The 17,974-nt window shown below is 40.0% G+C and overlaps 1 protein-coding gene across 1 annotated transcript in view; it reads left to right on the top strand.

Annotated features, from left to right (window-relative positions):
* Nucleotides 1–17,974, top strand: part of FAT3 (FAT atypical cadherin 3) — a gene marked incomplete at its 3' end in the record, with an annotated part of 543,245 nt that overhangs the window by 353,535 nt on the left and 171,736 nt on the right. Inside the window, exon 3 of the mRNA XM_080689108.1 lies at nucleotides 1,283–1,344. Coding sequence (XP_080545234.1) covers nucleotides 1,283–1,344 — 62 coding nt within the window. The remainder of the gene's footprint in view (nucleotides 1–1,282; nucleotides 1,345–17,974) is intronic.

Raw genomic sequence — 17,974 nt, 5'->3', positions numbered from 1 at the left:
ATAAAAATTAAGAAAAAGACCGGGGCTATGACTCAGAAGTAAAATGCCTCTGAGTTCAACCCCCAGTACTCCCCAAAAAAATACAATAAAAGAAAAGAAAATTCTGTGGGCAAAGCGGTGAGGTGAGTCCCATTCCAAATGAATTCATTGAAAAACAGATCATTTGTTCATGGAAACACAAGTTTCCTTCTCATGGGAGAATAGAGGTGATACCTTGAATGGAATATTATTTTAAGTCCATAGATAACCAGATAATTTCCTGTGGCCTCTTCTTTGCTTTTCTAAATCCCATGTACTCCCACCCACCACTGCATACAGAACAGAAACATAAGGCGAGCAGCCCTCTGCAGACCCCAGCGCAACACCTTCTCCTCCTTCCCTGCGCTCCCTGGCCTGGGAGTGAGATTCCCGTATTATTTCCTGTGTTTTTACCTTTTCCACAAAAATTCACCCTGAAAATAACCCCTCTCAGATTCTCTTCAGGGACATTGTAGAATTGAGAAATGGAAAATAAATTTGACTCCTGACTGCCATTTGACAATAAGAATAATAAATCCTGCAAAAGACAAATTGGTGCAATAAACTAGGCCTTAAAGGGTTTTTCTTCTCATTGCCTTTTCTTTGTCTTTATACTCAAAGGGCTGACTCATTTATGAAAAGCATCTTTAAAGGAAAAGAGATATTTTCCCTGCGGAACTTATTTTGTGTAAAGATTTAAGCGCATAAAGCACAATAATAAACTTCCGGTGTGAGATCTTTGGTGTGTATGAGTTATTAAATTTGAAATGATTATGTGCACAAGTAGTTCTTACAGGTATAACCTTCTCTCTAAGTATAACAAATAATTATATAAGCATATTAAAAATTAAATAAGAAAGTGCTATTTCATATCCTGAATCCAATCAGTGTCAGCAACCTAATAGTTGCTCAAGAACTTAAAACTTTTTAATGAGGTTACAATGGTAGAATTTCAGTCATATGTAAATGATTCTTTGAAATGCCTCATTATCAGAAAGACAATGGTATTTTTAGCTCTTACATTGCTAAAGATAATAATACCTGACTGTGGCAAGTGAGACTATAAAACATTTTTTTCGGGTTTTCTTCATAAATTCTGTTTTGTTTTAAGAGTGATTTGTGAGATCCTTCCAATTGTCACGGGGAATTGGAGTGTTACTGCTCACTGTCACTTTTGCTTTCCCTTTAAATGGACTTGCTTCCAACACTCAGCAAACTGCCTGCCCCAGATATTTAAAAGTCAAATATTCTCATTTCTACACAGGTCTGATCACCACAACTTCAAGGAAATTGGACCGAGAACAGCAGGCAGAACATTTTCTGGAGGTAAGTGCGTGGAAGCAAAATGGCATTCATTCAAACCGATTTCCACTAACCTCCTCTAACCTTCATCACAAACGAGAGCCCTAATATATTCGAACAGTAGGTTTCAAAATGAAGATACGTTTCTTGTGCTGATTGGTTCAGAATTTAGAGATTTCTGTTGCATTCCTCCCAGCGCTCTCCTGTGGGCTCAGCATAAGTGGTACAGCCTTCACCTCTGCTAAAGAGAGTCAGGTACATCTGTGGTTCCAAACTAACTTCAGACTCTTTTGTCAATAACTGGAAAAGAAAGTTCCAGAGCAGAGCCCAGTGAACTACAGGACCTCAGAAGTAAAAAGGAGGAAGGGCTGCAGGCTGGGGTTAGAGAACAGAGCACCGCAAGTGCAGAGATGAGCTGTTCTTCTCCTTGTTTCTTTTGCTGGGAGAGGGTTTGAAAGAGAGAAGGCTCATTGATTCATGGTCTGAGATGACTCTATCTGAAACCATAAAATGTACCCCTATAATTCATTAAGATACCACCAGCAGCAATATAAACCCTAAGAACATCATTTCTGGGAGAAAGAGGGGGGGAGCACGATAAACCAAGGGATGAGAAAATAGATATAAAAGGGCTTTGCAGAACATTCTATTTGTATTGAGTCGCTTTTGGGGGAAGGTTGAAGTCTGCATGGTTGTATGGCCCTGTGATTTAAGTGTGATGGTGTCAAGTTTCCAGTAGTGAGAGTGCTCAGGACTTGGGCTTTGTTAAGGCCCAATAATGGGCCCATGCTTCTGAAATTTCCATTTTGTCTATAAGACCCACTTACTGGAGTCCACCCACCATATCTCTTTGTTTTCTCTCTCTTTGTCCTTTATTTTTTTTATTTTATTTTGTTTTATTGTGGTACTGGGAATAGAACCCAGGGGCATTGGGCATTCTACCTCCAAGCTACACCCCCAGCCCTATATTTTATTCTTTATTTTAAAATAGGGTCTCACTGGGTTGCAAAGGGCCTCACTAAGTATCTGAGGCTGGCCACAAACCTGGATCCTCCTGTCTCGGCCTCCCAAATACTGGGATTACAAGCATGTGCCACCATGCATGGACTTGTCTTTTAAATCAGTTCCACACTAATGACCTATATAAAGAACACTGGACTAAGAATAAGGGTGCATGTTTGGAACTCGGCAAAATAATTAGCTTGAAACTTTGGATAATGCTTTTCAATTGTCCTGAACCTCAGTTGTTTTTTTTTACCACTGTGAGATATGGCAAATAATTACTAGTCCATATTCCCCCAAAAGATCAGCATTAAGATCAGACCTGATATTTTGTACTAAAGTATTTCTTAAAACTCATGAAGTCTGCTGGGCGTGGTAGCGCATGCTTGTAATCCCTGCACTTGGGAGGTGGAGACAGGAGGATCGCACAGGTTTGAAGCCAGCCTCTCTGGCCTAAGAGACCCTGTTTCCAAATAAAAATATAAAATTGTAGCCCGGAGGTAGAAGGGTTTCCGGGAACCCCAGTAACACACACACACAAAAAAAATCTCATAAAGTCTTATACAAAATAAAGGATCGGATCAGATTGTTATTATCATGCAGCACTATGGTAATCCTTTTAAAGCATTGCTTTTGTCTCATAAAGATGAAAAACTATGGGCTGCCAAAAACTGATTATAATAATTCTTTTTTCGAAATCCTGCTAATGGGCTGCAGTACCTATCTGGTCCGGAATTAGAGTGCATTTGCCAGAATAATAACACTTGATGTTATATTTATGCATTTCTTCCCTTTCCAGAAGAGAATCCAGGACACCTGGAGAGGCTGTGTTCTAGTATAGTTGCACCCATTACCTCCCGGCTGGAGGAAGGGAGGGTGTCTCGTGAACCAGGGATCCGGCTGAGTTTATTTACTGCCTTCTCCTCACATCATGAGTGTGTGTGGCATAGAATGTGATCATCAGGAGAGGGAGCTTTGGTAGGGAGGAGAAACAAGAATGCTTTCCTGGCGCTTGCATTTACTTCCCCAGAGAATTGTTAATGATGGTACCTTCTTTACAGACTTAATCAAAACCAGGTGACAGTCTGGAGCTTTGGACTAACAGTTCAGGATCTAGAACATAATTTCACAGCACTTGTTATAAGCTGCCTAGGGAAGTAGGGGAACATAGCAATTAACCTCATAGTGTTAGACAATGAAAATCAACATAAAACATCCATTTCAGCGTGTGGCACAAAGTAGTTATCAGGAAAGCATAGTTAAAGTCATTGTGGTCTTAATTATTATCACACAGTGATATAATACCTGAATCTTCCTATAGATTTAACTTCATCTTATCACACAGTGATATAATACCTGAATCTTCCTATAGATTTAACTTCATCTCTACCCTCCAGATAGGACAGTAGTCCCAGGTGATTAAAATGCAAAAGAAGCCCAGGTAGCAACCTTTGGTCTCAGTATAGGTACCAGCAGCCACCGTATCTGCCAGGGAGACAGACGGGGAGGTGCAGGATAGATGAATAAATGCTAAATTTCAAAGAGAAGCTCTCTCAGGCCACCAAAATGTCCCAAGATGTGGCCAGAAAGATCAGAGGTGGTTATGTGATATTCATTAGTCCAATAAGGAGGACCCGAATGAGGAGGTGACATGAGGCCAAGATTCTTTTTCAGAGCTAGAGCAAAGGCCCCTGTGATGAAGACTATCAAGGAATAGGAGCAGAAGGCATCAGAAATATCAAGCTGGAAGAATAAAGAGAAGGCTAGAGTGAGTTAAGATTCTGAATTCTTTCCCGAGTTCAGTGGAGATCTATTCAGTGGGGGTAGGATGTGATTGCCATGTTAATGGCAGAGTCCAGAGTCAGGCTGAGGCAGGGCACCAATGACACCAGAGAGACTGTGTATAGGAGCCTGTAGAGAGACCCAAGTGAGAGCCCATGGCAGTCTGGTTGAGGGTCAGGCCAATGGGTCAAGAAGGAAATTGTTGCCGAATACAGATCCCATCATGATTTCCTCTAATAGGCCACAAAGTCGGCTTTTCTGTACAGTTTCAGAGTGGAGATTTTTGAGACTGTAGGTCATCTGAGTCCGCCAACCTGCCCTTAAGCATACCTTATCACCCATCCTCCCAGGAACCCCTAAAACACTGCTGTCACATTTGGTAAATCTCCTGCTTATAAAAGATAATGGAATCTTGGCGCCCTTCTCTCTCCTTCTATCCTTCTCTCCCTTCCTTTTGGTCACATGTATACTGTCTTGTCCTCATTCTTTAAATTGTGACTTTCTTGGCCACCCTGATTTTATTCTCTATAACATTGCTACGAGAGTTAAGACATCGTTCGTTGTTTTGTGTCTGAATGGATCATGGAAAGAATCTTGCTTTAACTTAGCAAGGTAAAAAATGAGTAAAATCACACTACTGAGAATGCAGGATAGAGAATTTTGTTGTACACAAAATTTTGTAACTGCTCATATATTTTGTAAGTTGGGAGGGCTGAGCATGGGTAATTAACCTCCTGGAGAGTCTTTAATTACCAGGATAACCTTATGTTCCTCTTAAACCCATATTAACCTTTTGGCTCTATTTTATATTTCTCCTTTCTAATAAAATAAAATTGAGTCTTCTTGAAAGGACCCATTTAGAAGCTGACCTGGCTAATACCCTCCTGCAAAGACAACTAAAAAGACCTTAACGATTTGTTTGTAGTTTGCTCTCCCCATAGTAGGAGGTATTTTAGTTGCATGCTGTTGTGTGTATACTGTACTCTGTCTGTACACGGTTTAAGATACTTTACTGTGTATGAGCCATAAGGATTTGTAAAACATTCAGCTTTAAATCTGTGACTATCAGAGGAAGGTTGTCATTATCAGAATCCAAAGGACTTGCTAAAACAACAAGAGCAGCAAAGAACTGTAGGCAAATTCACAAGTACAGCTTACGCTTTCTGGTGAATTCTAAGTGTTAGCTCTTGCCTGATTTGCAAGTCTGTTATGTGAAAATATTACACCCAACTTTTCTCCCTATCATAAAATGTAAAATATATAGTTTTGAGCTCACTTATTCCAAGTCCTGTACGTTTCTTGCTAGCCTGTTATAATTGTAGAGGAGGGGAAAGGCTAGTTTCAGTATGTAGATGCAGAGGATAAAGCGCACATAGGCGAAATAGTGAATTAACATTTTAGTTTGGTGGCTGTGACTTTAGCCTTGATCACTTCATTATGAGAGAAGGCAGCAGTGAAATAGGGAAGAAATGTACTGACTCTTCCTTATAATCACCAGCATAGATTGTTTTCTCACCTATGAAATGTTTAAGCTCTTCATGGGCATAGGTATTAAATGCAGGCCTACCTTTTGGTGCTACTTACAGAGCCTGCATTCCTCTCTGGACTTCCTTTCTCTCATCTGTAGAGTGGGATACTAATTATTGCCCCAAGCTTTCTATGAAAGATAGGTGAAACTAAAGCTCAAATGTTCCCTGGATATATCTGTCAGTGCAGGGTCCAGCAGCAGTGGGGGTTGGGCTCAACACAGATTACCCTACTTTCTTCTGTGTTCATAGAGGTTAGTTCAGCACCTGGGAAACGGGGAACTTCCATTCAATAAATGTGCAAGTGAAAATATTTATTTCCTCCCAAATGAGATCACAGAAGAGTCAGTATTAACATATGGAATAGAACATGAATTTAGAGACAGAATATGAATCTAGAGCCTCTGCCTCCTTCCATATGCACGAGCTTTGCAAATTTCAGTAAACTTCAATCCCCTTTTCCCCATCTGCAAAATGGGGACAATCGTGCCTACTTCATATGAAAACGATACAGAGGGCCTGGCACGCACACAAACCTCCACACCATTGTTTGCCTCTCCCTCTGCCCCTACCCCTCTCTCTCCCTGGTCTTCAAATAAATGCATTGTCAGTTCCCTTTCTTTTTCTTTGCTGGCTCCAGTAGTTTGAATAGCATATAGCAGTTTGATTATTCTTAAAAGATATATCTACTTAAATAATCCTATAGTCCTGGCTTAATTGTGTGTGAATCTTTATCTTGCTGGGTGAAAGAGTATTATTTTGCTTCCCTTTTGATCTTGAAATGCTCCTCTGTTCAGGGCTGGATGGTTCTGATAAAAGTCTACCAAAGAGAACAGAGCAAGTATTTCATTTGAAAATCAAAAAAGATGACAAGGCCCAGCAACCAGTATAAAGACAGCAGATGAGAAATTATGCTGCGTATAGATGTATAACTAGAAGTAGGCCCAAGAATGTGGTGAGATTTCATAGCAAAGCTGATATAATGTAAAAACATATTACAAGGGGATATGTAATAGGGGATATACTAGGTTCATAGAAATGTATATTATTTAGCGTTTGTCCTAAAGCGCTTAATCATTATCCTCTGTAATATCCAATTCGTGTGTCTGTTTTTTTTCTTCCTGTCTGCAATTCTCATCTCTTTCTATAGATTTATTTTTGGAGGGAAAAGTACTGCTCTTCAGTAAGTTTTTATAACATTTTCTTTTGCCTTAGTATGCAAATTGATTTCTTTAGTGAGTGCACATCCTTAGCACTTTTTTACTGTGGTAAGCATCTGCTTTTGAAATGATGATAATTTCAGCTGGAAAAGAATCGCCAGCCCACTTCAATCCATTAAGCAGTTTGTATTGTCACAATTTAACTCTAAGAAAAATGGAATTTTCTCTCTAGGCTCCTCTTTTGACCACCTTAAAAAACTCTGCAGGTATCAGCAAGCCCTTAAAAGAGAACAAATGGTGCATGAAACTAGCAGCAGAGAGCAGACAGCAGCCTCAGAAGAGCTGGTCCCAACTTCTGTGTTCCAGAAACGTGCTGTGCACATTTATGCCTGATAACTTCCTTGTGACTCAACCACTCACCTCTCACATTCCCAGCCTTTCCCTTTCTCTTTCCACAGCCTTCCCCTCTTGGGCCTTAAGCTACTCATTCTCATTCTTATTGTATCAATTTCAGTAAAGTCACTGGGATTTCACTGTCTGTTTTTCCTTCCTTTCTTAAAAGCTTTATCTTTTGTGTGTGTAACTGACTATGCTTTCCCTAACACGCGGAAGCTAGAGAGAAAATGGGTCATAGGAGGAACTCTAGTCGAAGAAGGAGATACTATATATGAGCAAATTAGGAGACCTAGCTGAGGGGGTGGGAGGGGGGAAGAGGGAAATTCTCTAATGCATATGATGTACTTTAACAAACATATCAATGTCAATCATTAAGCTAAACATGAGAAGGAGAGAGGGGGAGGAAATGGAGCAGGAATTGAGTAAGGGCTAATTAGGCGATGTGTGCATGTATGCCTCCACCATCTTGTACCCCATTAAAATGTATGACTACAATGCACCGATAAAAAATATTTAAAAAGCTTTTATCAAATGCCATTTCTGAGATTGCCATTAGGCCAAGAACAAAGATATTGTTACCGGAGTTAGTATTTCTCCCTCACTGGTGATTTTTCTTTGATATTCATCTTAATATTTATTAGAATATCAAACTCTGGATCCTGTAGAAGGTACTTCACTTAGCTGCCTTTTTGGGATGTAAGGATTGTTTTTTATTCATGTGAAAACTGTTTTTCTCTCATTATATAGATCATACAAAGATCTAGACAAGAGGAGAGAAAACCGGGGTAGAAAGTATTTCATAATAGAGTGCATGGTACAGGTCTTCCTCTCTTTTTAGATTAGATATGTCCATAAATGTCCATTAACACATTGAAATATGGCCATTTGAATCATCTGTTCCCATTCTCATATTTTGTGTGTGGTACTGGTGAATGAACCGAGGAGTGTTCTTCCACTGAACAATACCCCCATCCTTTTTAGTTTTTTATTCTGAAACAGTGTCTCACTAAATGAAGTCATGCTGGCCTCACACTTGTGCTCCTTCTGTCTCAAACTCCCCACTTTAAATTTGTAATAATGAACTGGCTCAGGTGTCAGGTCAACCTACTCTCAACAACAGATATATAAATATCTGGAAAGAAAAACGTTTTCTCTTCTCCTCTTTGATCATCTACCTACCTCCTCCTCAGCTGCCCCTCTGCCCTTCTCTGCTCACCCAGCTCTAGACAAAGCTTGTGTTCTGCTGGGCACCACCCTGAGTTCCAGGACAAAGTCCCTCTAAGTGATGCTGTGTCCACAATGCAAGCACCTGCGTGGATGTCAGCAAGGAGTGACTGCAAAGCACACAGGGCCTGGATTGCACCTCCCCAAAGCCCACGTGTTGAGGGCCTGACCTCTAGCTCTTCAGAATATGACTTTACTTGAAAATAAGATCTTCAAAGAAATAGTAAATTATAATGAGTTTTCGAGATTGTTTTGGGTATCTAGAGTCCATATTCCATATTAGGATAGATTTTTTGTGAAAAATAAATAAATATATGATAGTTTCACCTTAAAAAAGAAAAAGAAAGAAATATTCTCTGGTAAGAAAGAAAGCAAAAAGAAATATTGAAATGTTATCTTTAAGTCATCAAAACCTTGGTATCAGACAAATGAAACTGTTATGTGAGATTATCAACGTTAATATTGGATAAATTGCTATAATACTAGATGCCAACCACTAAGCCAAGCATGGGAAGGAGGGATGGGGAGGGATCGGGTAGGGGCTAACTGGGCGATGTGTGAATTTATGTCTACAAAAGTATTATTTTTATCCCATTATGATGTATGAATACAGTGCACCAATAAAAAAATTTAAAAAATAAATAAATAAAATGAGGTCTTTAGGATGGGCCTTAACCCAACACGACTGGTCTCCTTATCAAAAGAGGCAGTTTGGACACAGCTGTTTACAGATGGAAGATCAAGAGTAAAGACAGCCCATTGCAAGGCAAGGAGAGACCTTATAAAAGCCCAGTCCTGCCGGGCGTGGTGGTGCACGCTTGTAATCCCCACACTTGGGAGGCGGAGACAGGAGGATCGCTCAGGTTCAAAGCCAGCCCCGCTGGCTTAAAAGACCCTGTTTCGAAATAAAAAAGTATGAAAAATAGGTCTGCAAGTGTAGACAGGAGGGAAAAGGGTTTCCAGGAACCCCAGTACCACCCCCACCAAAAAAAAGCCCAGTCCTGTTAATACTTTGATCTCAGGCTTTTAGCCTACAGAATTATGGAAAAATACATTTCTGTGGCTTAAGCCACTGGTCTGTTGTCCTTTATTATGACAGCTCCAACAAGCTAATATGGCAGCCACACTTCATTTATTGACCTGCTTCTAACCCCTCTGCACACCGATACCTCAGGAGGCTATTCAAATGCATCAAGCTGTACTAAAGAACAGTAGCAACGACCATTTCAGGGCAGGGAAATAAAGCTTTTATGTAAATATTATGATTTTCACGTTTCATGCTACATATCAAGAGAAAAGTATTTCCCAAGTCAGAATTCTACACCGAAGCCCCTCTTGTGGCAAACACTGGCTCCTACCTGCTTTCTTACCCTCCAGCCCTGCCTTCCTACCAGCCTCCTTCCTCTATTTCTCAGCAAGGCTGTTTAGCCCACCTTCCTGGAAATTTTGGTCTTTTTTTTTTCATAAAAAGTATTCTTGTCCAAGAACAAACACCTTTCCTAGCTATAGATTTTTCTAAATTTTGTTATTCTTAAGGCAATTATGTTATGGTATAGACATAAATATGTTATCTTAAAATGTTATTGAACATTAAGACAATGCCCCAAAAATGTATCCATAGGCTAGTCAGGGATGGCCTTTGTCACTGAAGTCTAGACAAACAAAGTATTAATGTTGGTGGTGGTGGTATTGGTGATGATGATAACGATGGTGGTGGTGGTGATGGTTTTGGTGATGGCGATGATAGCAGTGATGGTGATGGTAATGGTACAGGTCATGATGGATGTTCCTATAAGGCAGGAGTCATTTTCAATCCTACAAAACATTCCAGGTTGGTATAGGCCCTTAAGAATGATTCTTTTTGAGATCTTCCCAGCAGGGCAAATTGCAGATATACCACACCACTTCATTTACTCAATCAACCAAAGAAAAAATATGGAATCTAGCTCATACAAGCAAACTTTTCAAAGCAAATAGCAAATCTCAGAGTAAGTATACTCACATTGCAAGGTGCCCACAAAACTTAGCAGGTGATTCCAAGGAATGTCACACATGCCAGTGAGGGCGGGTGGGAAAGTGCAGTGGGACTTAGCCAGTGGCAGGCATGGAAGCAGGCAGGCCCAATATCATCAGAAAGGCATATTTTGCAAAATGAGAAAATAAAATAAAATCATATCCACGTGCCAAATGTCTCTTATATTAAGTGTTGAGGATTTCATTATTTTAGCACTGTAACCTAAGGAGCTCATTTTATATTATGTGACAGTGAGTTTTTTCCCCTCTTATTTGCCTCATTATTTTCAATCCTCTCACAATGAAGTAATTCACACATAGAATGGAAGTCGTTTCTTGTCTTCTATTCACCCTACATCTTTTCAAAATGTGCCCTTTTGAACAAAAGGAGAAATCATAAGAAAGGAGTCCCTGGCTGCATCCTGGCAGGCCTGTTGAGTTTGGAAATGATACCACGTGAGGACTTTGTTTGTGTCTCAGCTGAGTGCCATCTTCACATCTGTCTCTATCTGAACAGAGGAAGAGAAGGGCTAGCATGGGCCCTTAAATGCCATAGTTCTGTGTGGGCATCTTGTCTGCTCTGCTTCCTGCTGGCAGTCGTTCTTGGTTTTTTAAGTTTGCTCATCTGTGCCCATGGTTAGCCTCCAAGTTAATAATCCGCATGCAAACACTTAAATGTAGTAAGCAAGCTATCTCGAATAAATCTTTGATTCCACATATAAACATCTCTAATTTACCAATTTGTGAAAGGTTGCATTTGTTTTGTTCCCCTTTAAATCTGAACACTAATTAGGAGAGCAGAAGTATGAGACCTGTTCACTTGGACCTGGGGAGGTCCTTCTATCCAGGGGCTCAGCCTGGAAATGGAAATGAACCGGCTTTGGCTGCTCTGCTCACCCATGCTGTGCAGCAGATAATTGCTCCAGGCAGGTCACAGCTTGTTGAGCTGTGCACACAGGCTGTGGGGAGCTGAGGCTCTGCTTTGTTTTCACTTGTGAATGGTTTCCGAATGTGGTGCTATGTTGTTGCTTCCTTTGAGTCTTCCAGGGCGAGCAGCTGTGACATCCCCAAGCCTTGGTTATATTCTTGGGGTTTGTAAGTGGAGATGGGAACCCCTTACCCTAAAAGTCTCATACAAATGGATTATCCTTCTCAGAGGAGGTTTGGATTTCCTCCGTAGTCTGCACAATCTTAGAGGCTCTCATCTACCAATCACACATGCAGGAAGCCCCAATGACTTCTTTCCCAAGGCAGTGGTGGTAAACTGACCCTCTGCCCTTTGCTTCTGTGGCTTCTTTGCTCTCTCTTTCCTTTGTGTGGCTTTCCTAGTTTGTCTTATGCACTGCAATCTCTGAGCTTCAAAATGGTCTGTCCAAACTAATTTCATTTGGCCTTTCAGAAACCACCAGTGCCCATACCTGACACCAGATGTATATGACCCAGGTGAGCACTCTAGGTCTGTCAGTGGGAAAATTTTAAACTGTAATGGCAGCAGGTTTAGAACAGGAGATTCAACTCAAGTGCTTCTATTAATAATCAGGAAAATCTCCATTGGTTTGCTTCCTGCCTACCATACGGAGCTTTGTTCAAATGAGCTGTGTTCCAGGACCTTTCAAGAGACTTGCTTTTGTGTCAGATTAGAGGCTACCAACCTCATCTACTTTGTGGCAAGCTGGTTTAGTGAAATGCTGAGATGGTTGTCAGCATAAAGATGAAGAACACTATAATGAAAATGAAGCCCAGAGTGGTGGCCCACCCCATAATCCCAGTACTGGGGGGGGGGGCTGAGAAAGGCATGAGAGTTTGAGGCCAACCGCAGCAACTTAGTGAGACTCTGTTTCAAAAATCAAGGGAAGACAGTGAGGCAGGAGAGCCCTAAATATCAAAGCTAAGATAAATACCATAAGTTCCTACAAAATTGGGGAAACCTGCAATAAATAAAGCTATTTATTTTAATATACTGCTGTATGCATTTTACATAATTATTAAATCCAACGTTCTAAAAATATAACATTTCTTATGAAACAATGTCCTAATGGTAGAAGGCCTTTAAAATTTATATAAACTGATCTTGCACTACCGGCATTGAGTTTTTGAACACACAGGGCTTGGAGACAGACAGACTGGGCCACTTATTAGCTGTGTGAACTTGAGCCAAATTACTTAATCCACATTTCACTTTCCTCACCTGCAAAACTGGAACAGTGATAATGCCTTCTTCACAGGATTGGCACGCTGCATGTGTAATGTACATATTAAGTGTTTAATATGTGCTCATTATGATTAGAAGCTTAAAATTTCTACTATGTGATTCCTGAAGCAGTCTTCTTAGGGAATTAAGAGCACTTACGGCATCATACCATGCATTGTGTTGATAGTTTGGCTCATGGTTGTTGAATATACTTATGGTGTGTGTGTGTGTGTGTGTGTGTGTGTGTGTGTGTGTGCATAACACACATGTATCGTACTGGGGATTAAACTCATGAGTATTATCCCCAGCCCTCTTTTTTTTAGTTTTAAAATTTTGAAAGAAGGTCTCACTAAGTTGCTGAGATCCTCACAGAGTTGCTGGGGCTCATCTCCAGTCTGCAATTTTCCTATCTCAGCCTCCCAACTACTGGAATCATAGGTATGTACCACCACGCCCAGATTACTTATGGACCTTTAATAAGATAGTGTCTATTGACATGCCCAGAGAACCTGGTATATACTCAAAAGAATAATAATTCCTTTCTTTTCTAATGTTTCCTAATGTCTCAGATATTTTCCAGATTGCATCTCTCTACCTCATATACATGGCCTGTGACCATGTAAATTCAATAGTTCATTCTCCCAAGATAGGCTAATGTGTCAAGCAGGAGTCTGAAGTGGCTCTACAGAAGGTTGCTGGGGCCCTTTTGCTGGATCTGCAGTCTCTCTTTCTTCCTAAGCCAGAACCTGAGATTGGGACTAAGGCTCAGATGGCAGAGCAGTAGCATTCTCAAGAATCTAGGAGCTCAGTAAATTAGTCTCCTGAGACTAGGATGAGACAGCTAGCTATTTTCCCTAGGCCAACTGTCTCTCAGCTTACCCACTCTTGTTACCAACTCCTGAGTTTTCTCCTGAAATAGTAGCCCCTTTGAGGCATTACATTGTATGTAGTCATTACTGAACTAAGTATTTTTAATATTTAAAAATATAAAGGGATTTTTGGGGTGTGTGTGTTTCATTCTGATGTCAAACCTCAATTGTTTGGAAATAATAAACTGGGTATTCAGTGGACTTTCAGCGGAAGTCATCCACAGCATGGTTAATATCCAGCAGTAGATACCATAATTCACAAATCATTGTCTTTAATAAGTTCAAGTGCCACCCCTTTTTCAGGCCATTCTCCACTCTGTTAACCAGATACAGGATACACTCCATGGAGGTTTTTTATCCTTTCCTTTTCTGGCCCTATTTTAGATAAAGGACACCAATAAGAGGGAGGGCCAGAGCTGAGGAGTATACTTCTTTGTACCACTAGTACCTAGAACGATGCCCAGGACAAAGTATGCACTCAAGTAATGGTGATTAACAGGAAGTGTGGGCTCTAGGTAATTCACAACCAGATAGCCCATGCTTTTCAGGGTTCAGGGGTTTGTAGTTCCCAGAGGTCCACAGAAAGTAGACTGAGCTTGCAAAACAGGTGTCGAGCTGAAGGGTTCACAGGGTGCCAGGAGGGCCATCTAACACGGAGGCTGGGGAAGGGCTTCACCCCAGGGCAGCACAGGCAGCATGGAGGCTGCCGGCCAACTCCAGCTTCATTTGGAGCCTAAAAGTAGTTCCTAAATCATATTTACCTACCTGGAATCTATCATCCCCAGAAGGTCATAAATACATAAATCAAAAGGAAAATCTTAGATTTCTCATAAAGCACTATGTAATAATTCCTGGCATGCCACTCTATATTCTTAAAGATGCCAATAAATCAAAATTACTCTGTGTTAATGTATATTTTTCTTATGTTATTGAGACAGAATCTACTCTTGGATGGCTACTTTCAAATAAAATAGAAAAACGGTCAATAGTTTATGCAACCAGAGGATATACAGTAGACTTCTGACCCACCCAGAATGTCTTCCAATGTTCTCCATACAGAGAGGGGCCTCATTCCTTCTTGTTCTGTTTTTATTATTCATTTGTTTATTTATTCATCAGTATTAGGAATCGAATGCAGAGGCATTCCCCACAACGATTTTTTTTTTTTCTTTTTGGTGGTGGTGGTACTGGGGTTCCTGGAAGCCCTTCTACCTCCAGGCTACATTCCCAGACCTATTTTTTTATATATATTTTTATTTGGAAACAGGGTCTCCTAAGCCAACGCAGCTGGCTTCGAACCTGCGTGATCCTCCTGTCTCCGCTTCCCACCCACAACAATTTTTTTCTTTTTAACTTTGAAACAAGGTCTTGCTGAGTTGCCAAGGCTGGCCTTGAACCTGTGATCTTCCTTTGTCTGTGTCTCAAATACTGCAATTACAAGTGTGCACTGCCACTGCTCTCAGATTTGTTTTGTTTTAAAATTATATGCTGAAAAAGCAGCGTTTTACTCCCAAGTGTATCAATGACTGGGTTTTACTCTTCACTGGTGCAGGGCAGACTCCTTGTCACTGAGGATAAGTTTGGCAAAGTCTCACCTTTTTATGTGCCTTGATTACGAAGTAAAGTCATAAGGATTTTTTCTCATTAGGTAGAAGAAAAGTAAAAATGGCTGCATTAAATCAAAGCGACATTGTAGTCATGCCAACAGAGGGCTATAACAGCAGCAGCCAGGTTTTCATGGTATAGAATTAGAGATTCTCTTGTTTGTTTTTAGCTAGAGAACACAATGTATCTGTATTCAGCATTTTTACAACAGGAGATTTCTGTCTCTATCAGCAGTAGCCAGGGCATGCTTGCTCTATTTCTGGATGAAGCATGACAAATCTCCCTGTGCAAGGCCGTGACAGACCCATGATATGTACTCTGATACAGGTACAAAACCATTTACTCATCCCCAAAAATAATGCTTCCAGGAGCAAGTCATTTAAAAGTTCCTGTCATACCACAAGGACATCAACATGTAAGGAAGACTGAACCCAATTTCCTATGATTTAAAGCATGTGTACGCATACCTCTGAGAGGGAAACAAGTACAACAATCTGTTCCAAATCCTTCTAAGAGAAATTCCACAGTGCCTACTGTAGAATTTTTTAAAGTACAATTGCTAACAGTAAGATTAGAAACATGTAACTATGATATATAAGAAACAGAAAATAATGTTTACTGTAAAAAAAATAGAAAAATAAGGCAGAGAGTAACAGAGAAATAGACATAAAGATAAGCAAATAAGAAAAGTTCGATTAGCACCCACAATTTCCTCAAGTAATGATGATCATTTTTATGTTTGGATATATAACCTTTCAGACCAATTTTTTGCATTTGTGTGTATATGCACATATATTACCTATTATGCTACATAGAATCTGTCATAAGATTTTAATAATACTATACATATTGTTTATAATATTCATAATTTATTAATCTATTGTGGGGATTTTGTATTAATATTTTACCTTCAATACTTTGTTTTTTGCCTGTCATCTCCTTAAACAGCAGTCTTTGTTAGGGTTGGTAATAACCTTAAGTAGGGGGACATCTAATACTTTCTCTATAGGACTGCATGGATATAGTTCAGCCTCCCCATCCATTTGTACTTCTATAGTGTTGATCCAGTACCCACTCTGGGGCTTTTTACTTACCTTCCCTTCTGTCTGTGGGTCAGTTCAAAAAAGATCCTATGCATTATTTAATGTAATTTAGCATATTGTTTCAGATGCTTGACTAGACTGCATACAAATATAAACAGAGATATCTCCCTTGGCCAGAAGTACACTACCCTACTTTATAGCATTCACTTATTGAAAGAAAGAAAGAAATATTCAGCTCAAGTAAATTTTTTTCACAAATATCTCTAAATCATTTGGAAAAAGACTACAGCATATTAACTCATGCCATTAAAAATTATATTAGGCACCTGAATATATAACCTAAATATGTAACCTTAGCCATCTAATCAGTTTACCCACAAATATGAGCCACTTCCTTCTCTCTTCCAGTGTCAATTAATATTCTACCTTGTGACATTTTGTCTTTGAAAGTAAAATGATATATTTTAAGCATCTTTTTCTAAAAGTAGAAATAAATCCTACAAAATGATAAAATTTCAAAGTGAAATAGTACCTTAGTAGTCATCTAGTCTAGAAGATGGAATATTTAAATCCCAATGAAAGATCAGGGTAAACATTTGCCAAATGTGGGCATGCAAGCGAGGTTCTCACTTGGCATGGCTGTCTACATTCTCCATTGGTGACAAATTATAGTGCAAAGAGAGGGAAGGGATCCAAGCCAAACTGTAACTGAGGCTTGACATGTCTTTGAGAGGGCACATATGCCTTCCTGAGTTTAAAAGCAAAATCCCAGCAGATGATGCAAGGAGAGCCAGTGGAAAGAAGAGCAGCCCTGGGCTCCCATCACACATTCTCATCAGCCCCAACTCAGAGCTGTTTGGTAATAGGGTCTCTGGAAAGACTCTAATGTGTGTGCCAAGAATAAGTCATCTCTGCCCTCAGTAAAACTCCACTTTCAGACAACCTTGAGATGTGGTTTCAGTAAGAGAGGGCAAGAAAAATATGTTTTTATGAAATATTCCTTTGTGAGGGTAAACAGATGAGGGTAAATATGTGAGGGTAAGTATATGAGTCTGTTGTGAGACCATAGATTACAAAGTCCTTAAAGACTATTTTTTTCCTGGTACTGAGTTTATACTTAGACTCTAAATAAGTATTGGCTGAATTGAATTGAAAAAGTGTACTTTCCTCCTCCACTTTATTATGTTAAAAAAAAAGGAGAAGACATATCTCACCTTAACTCTACAATTTGTTCTTATCCAGAAGGAACTTTAGCTCTTCATGCCTGTGCCCAAATATTTCCAAGGACATCAATATGAAAGGATACACACCGAACAAATGACAAAGTTACTTGATAAACCATAGTAGGAGGCACTGTCTTTGAGATTGCCTCTTGGTAGTAAGACCAATGTTACCTGAATCCCCTACAGTTCAGTTCATTATGCCATCTGCAGTAGGGTTGCTTGCCCCCAGAAGGATTGAATTCATGGTTCTGCAGTTGCTTAATAAATGGTGTTATCTGGAGATACTACATTTTCAAAGCTAGCCCATGCATACGAGGTTGAAATCAGCACTCTGACCAATTTACATATCACACTACACACTGCTTCCACTGCACACAGGTGTCCAGGCATGAGGGCTGACGTAGCAGATCAAGGGGCAAAGCAGTGGAAAATACAGCTGCTAGGGATGATAAGTAGGCCCAGAACTAGACTTGTGATCTTGAGTGGAAGGTGAGTCTTGGGAAGAGAGCTGCCTTGACTGCCATAACTGAAGTTTGGAATAGGAGTTCAAAACCAGAAAGAACTATAAGCAAAGGGGAAAGCTTTTGTTCCCGCTGCTTTTCTGTTCTCTCTTTGATTGT

This window comes from Muscardinus avellanarius (assembly GCF_963383645.1).
Source record: "Muscardinus avellanarius genome assembly, chromosome: 1".
In the NCBI taxonomy this organism is placed as follows: domain Eukaryota; kingdom Metazoa; phylum Chordata; class Mammalia; order Rodentia; family Gliridae; genus Muscardinus; species Muscardinus avellanarius.
The sequence above is the reverse complement of the archived record's forward strand: the minus strand, read 5'-3'. Positions and strand labels throughout refer to the sequence as shown.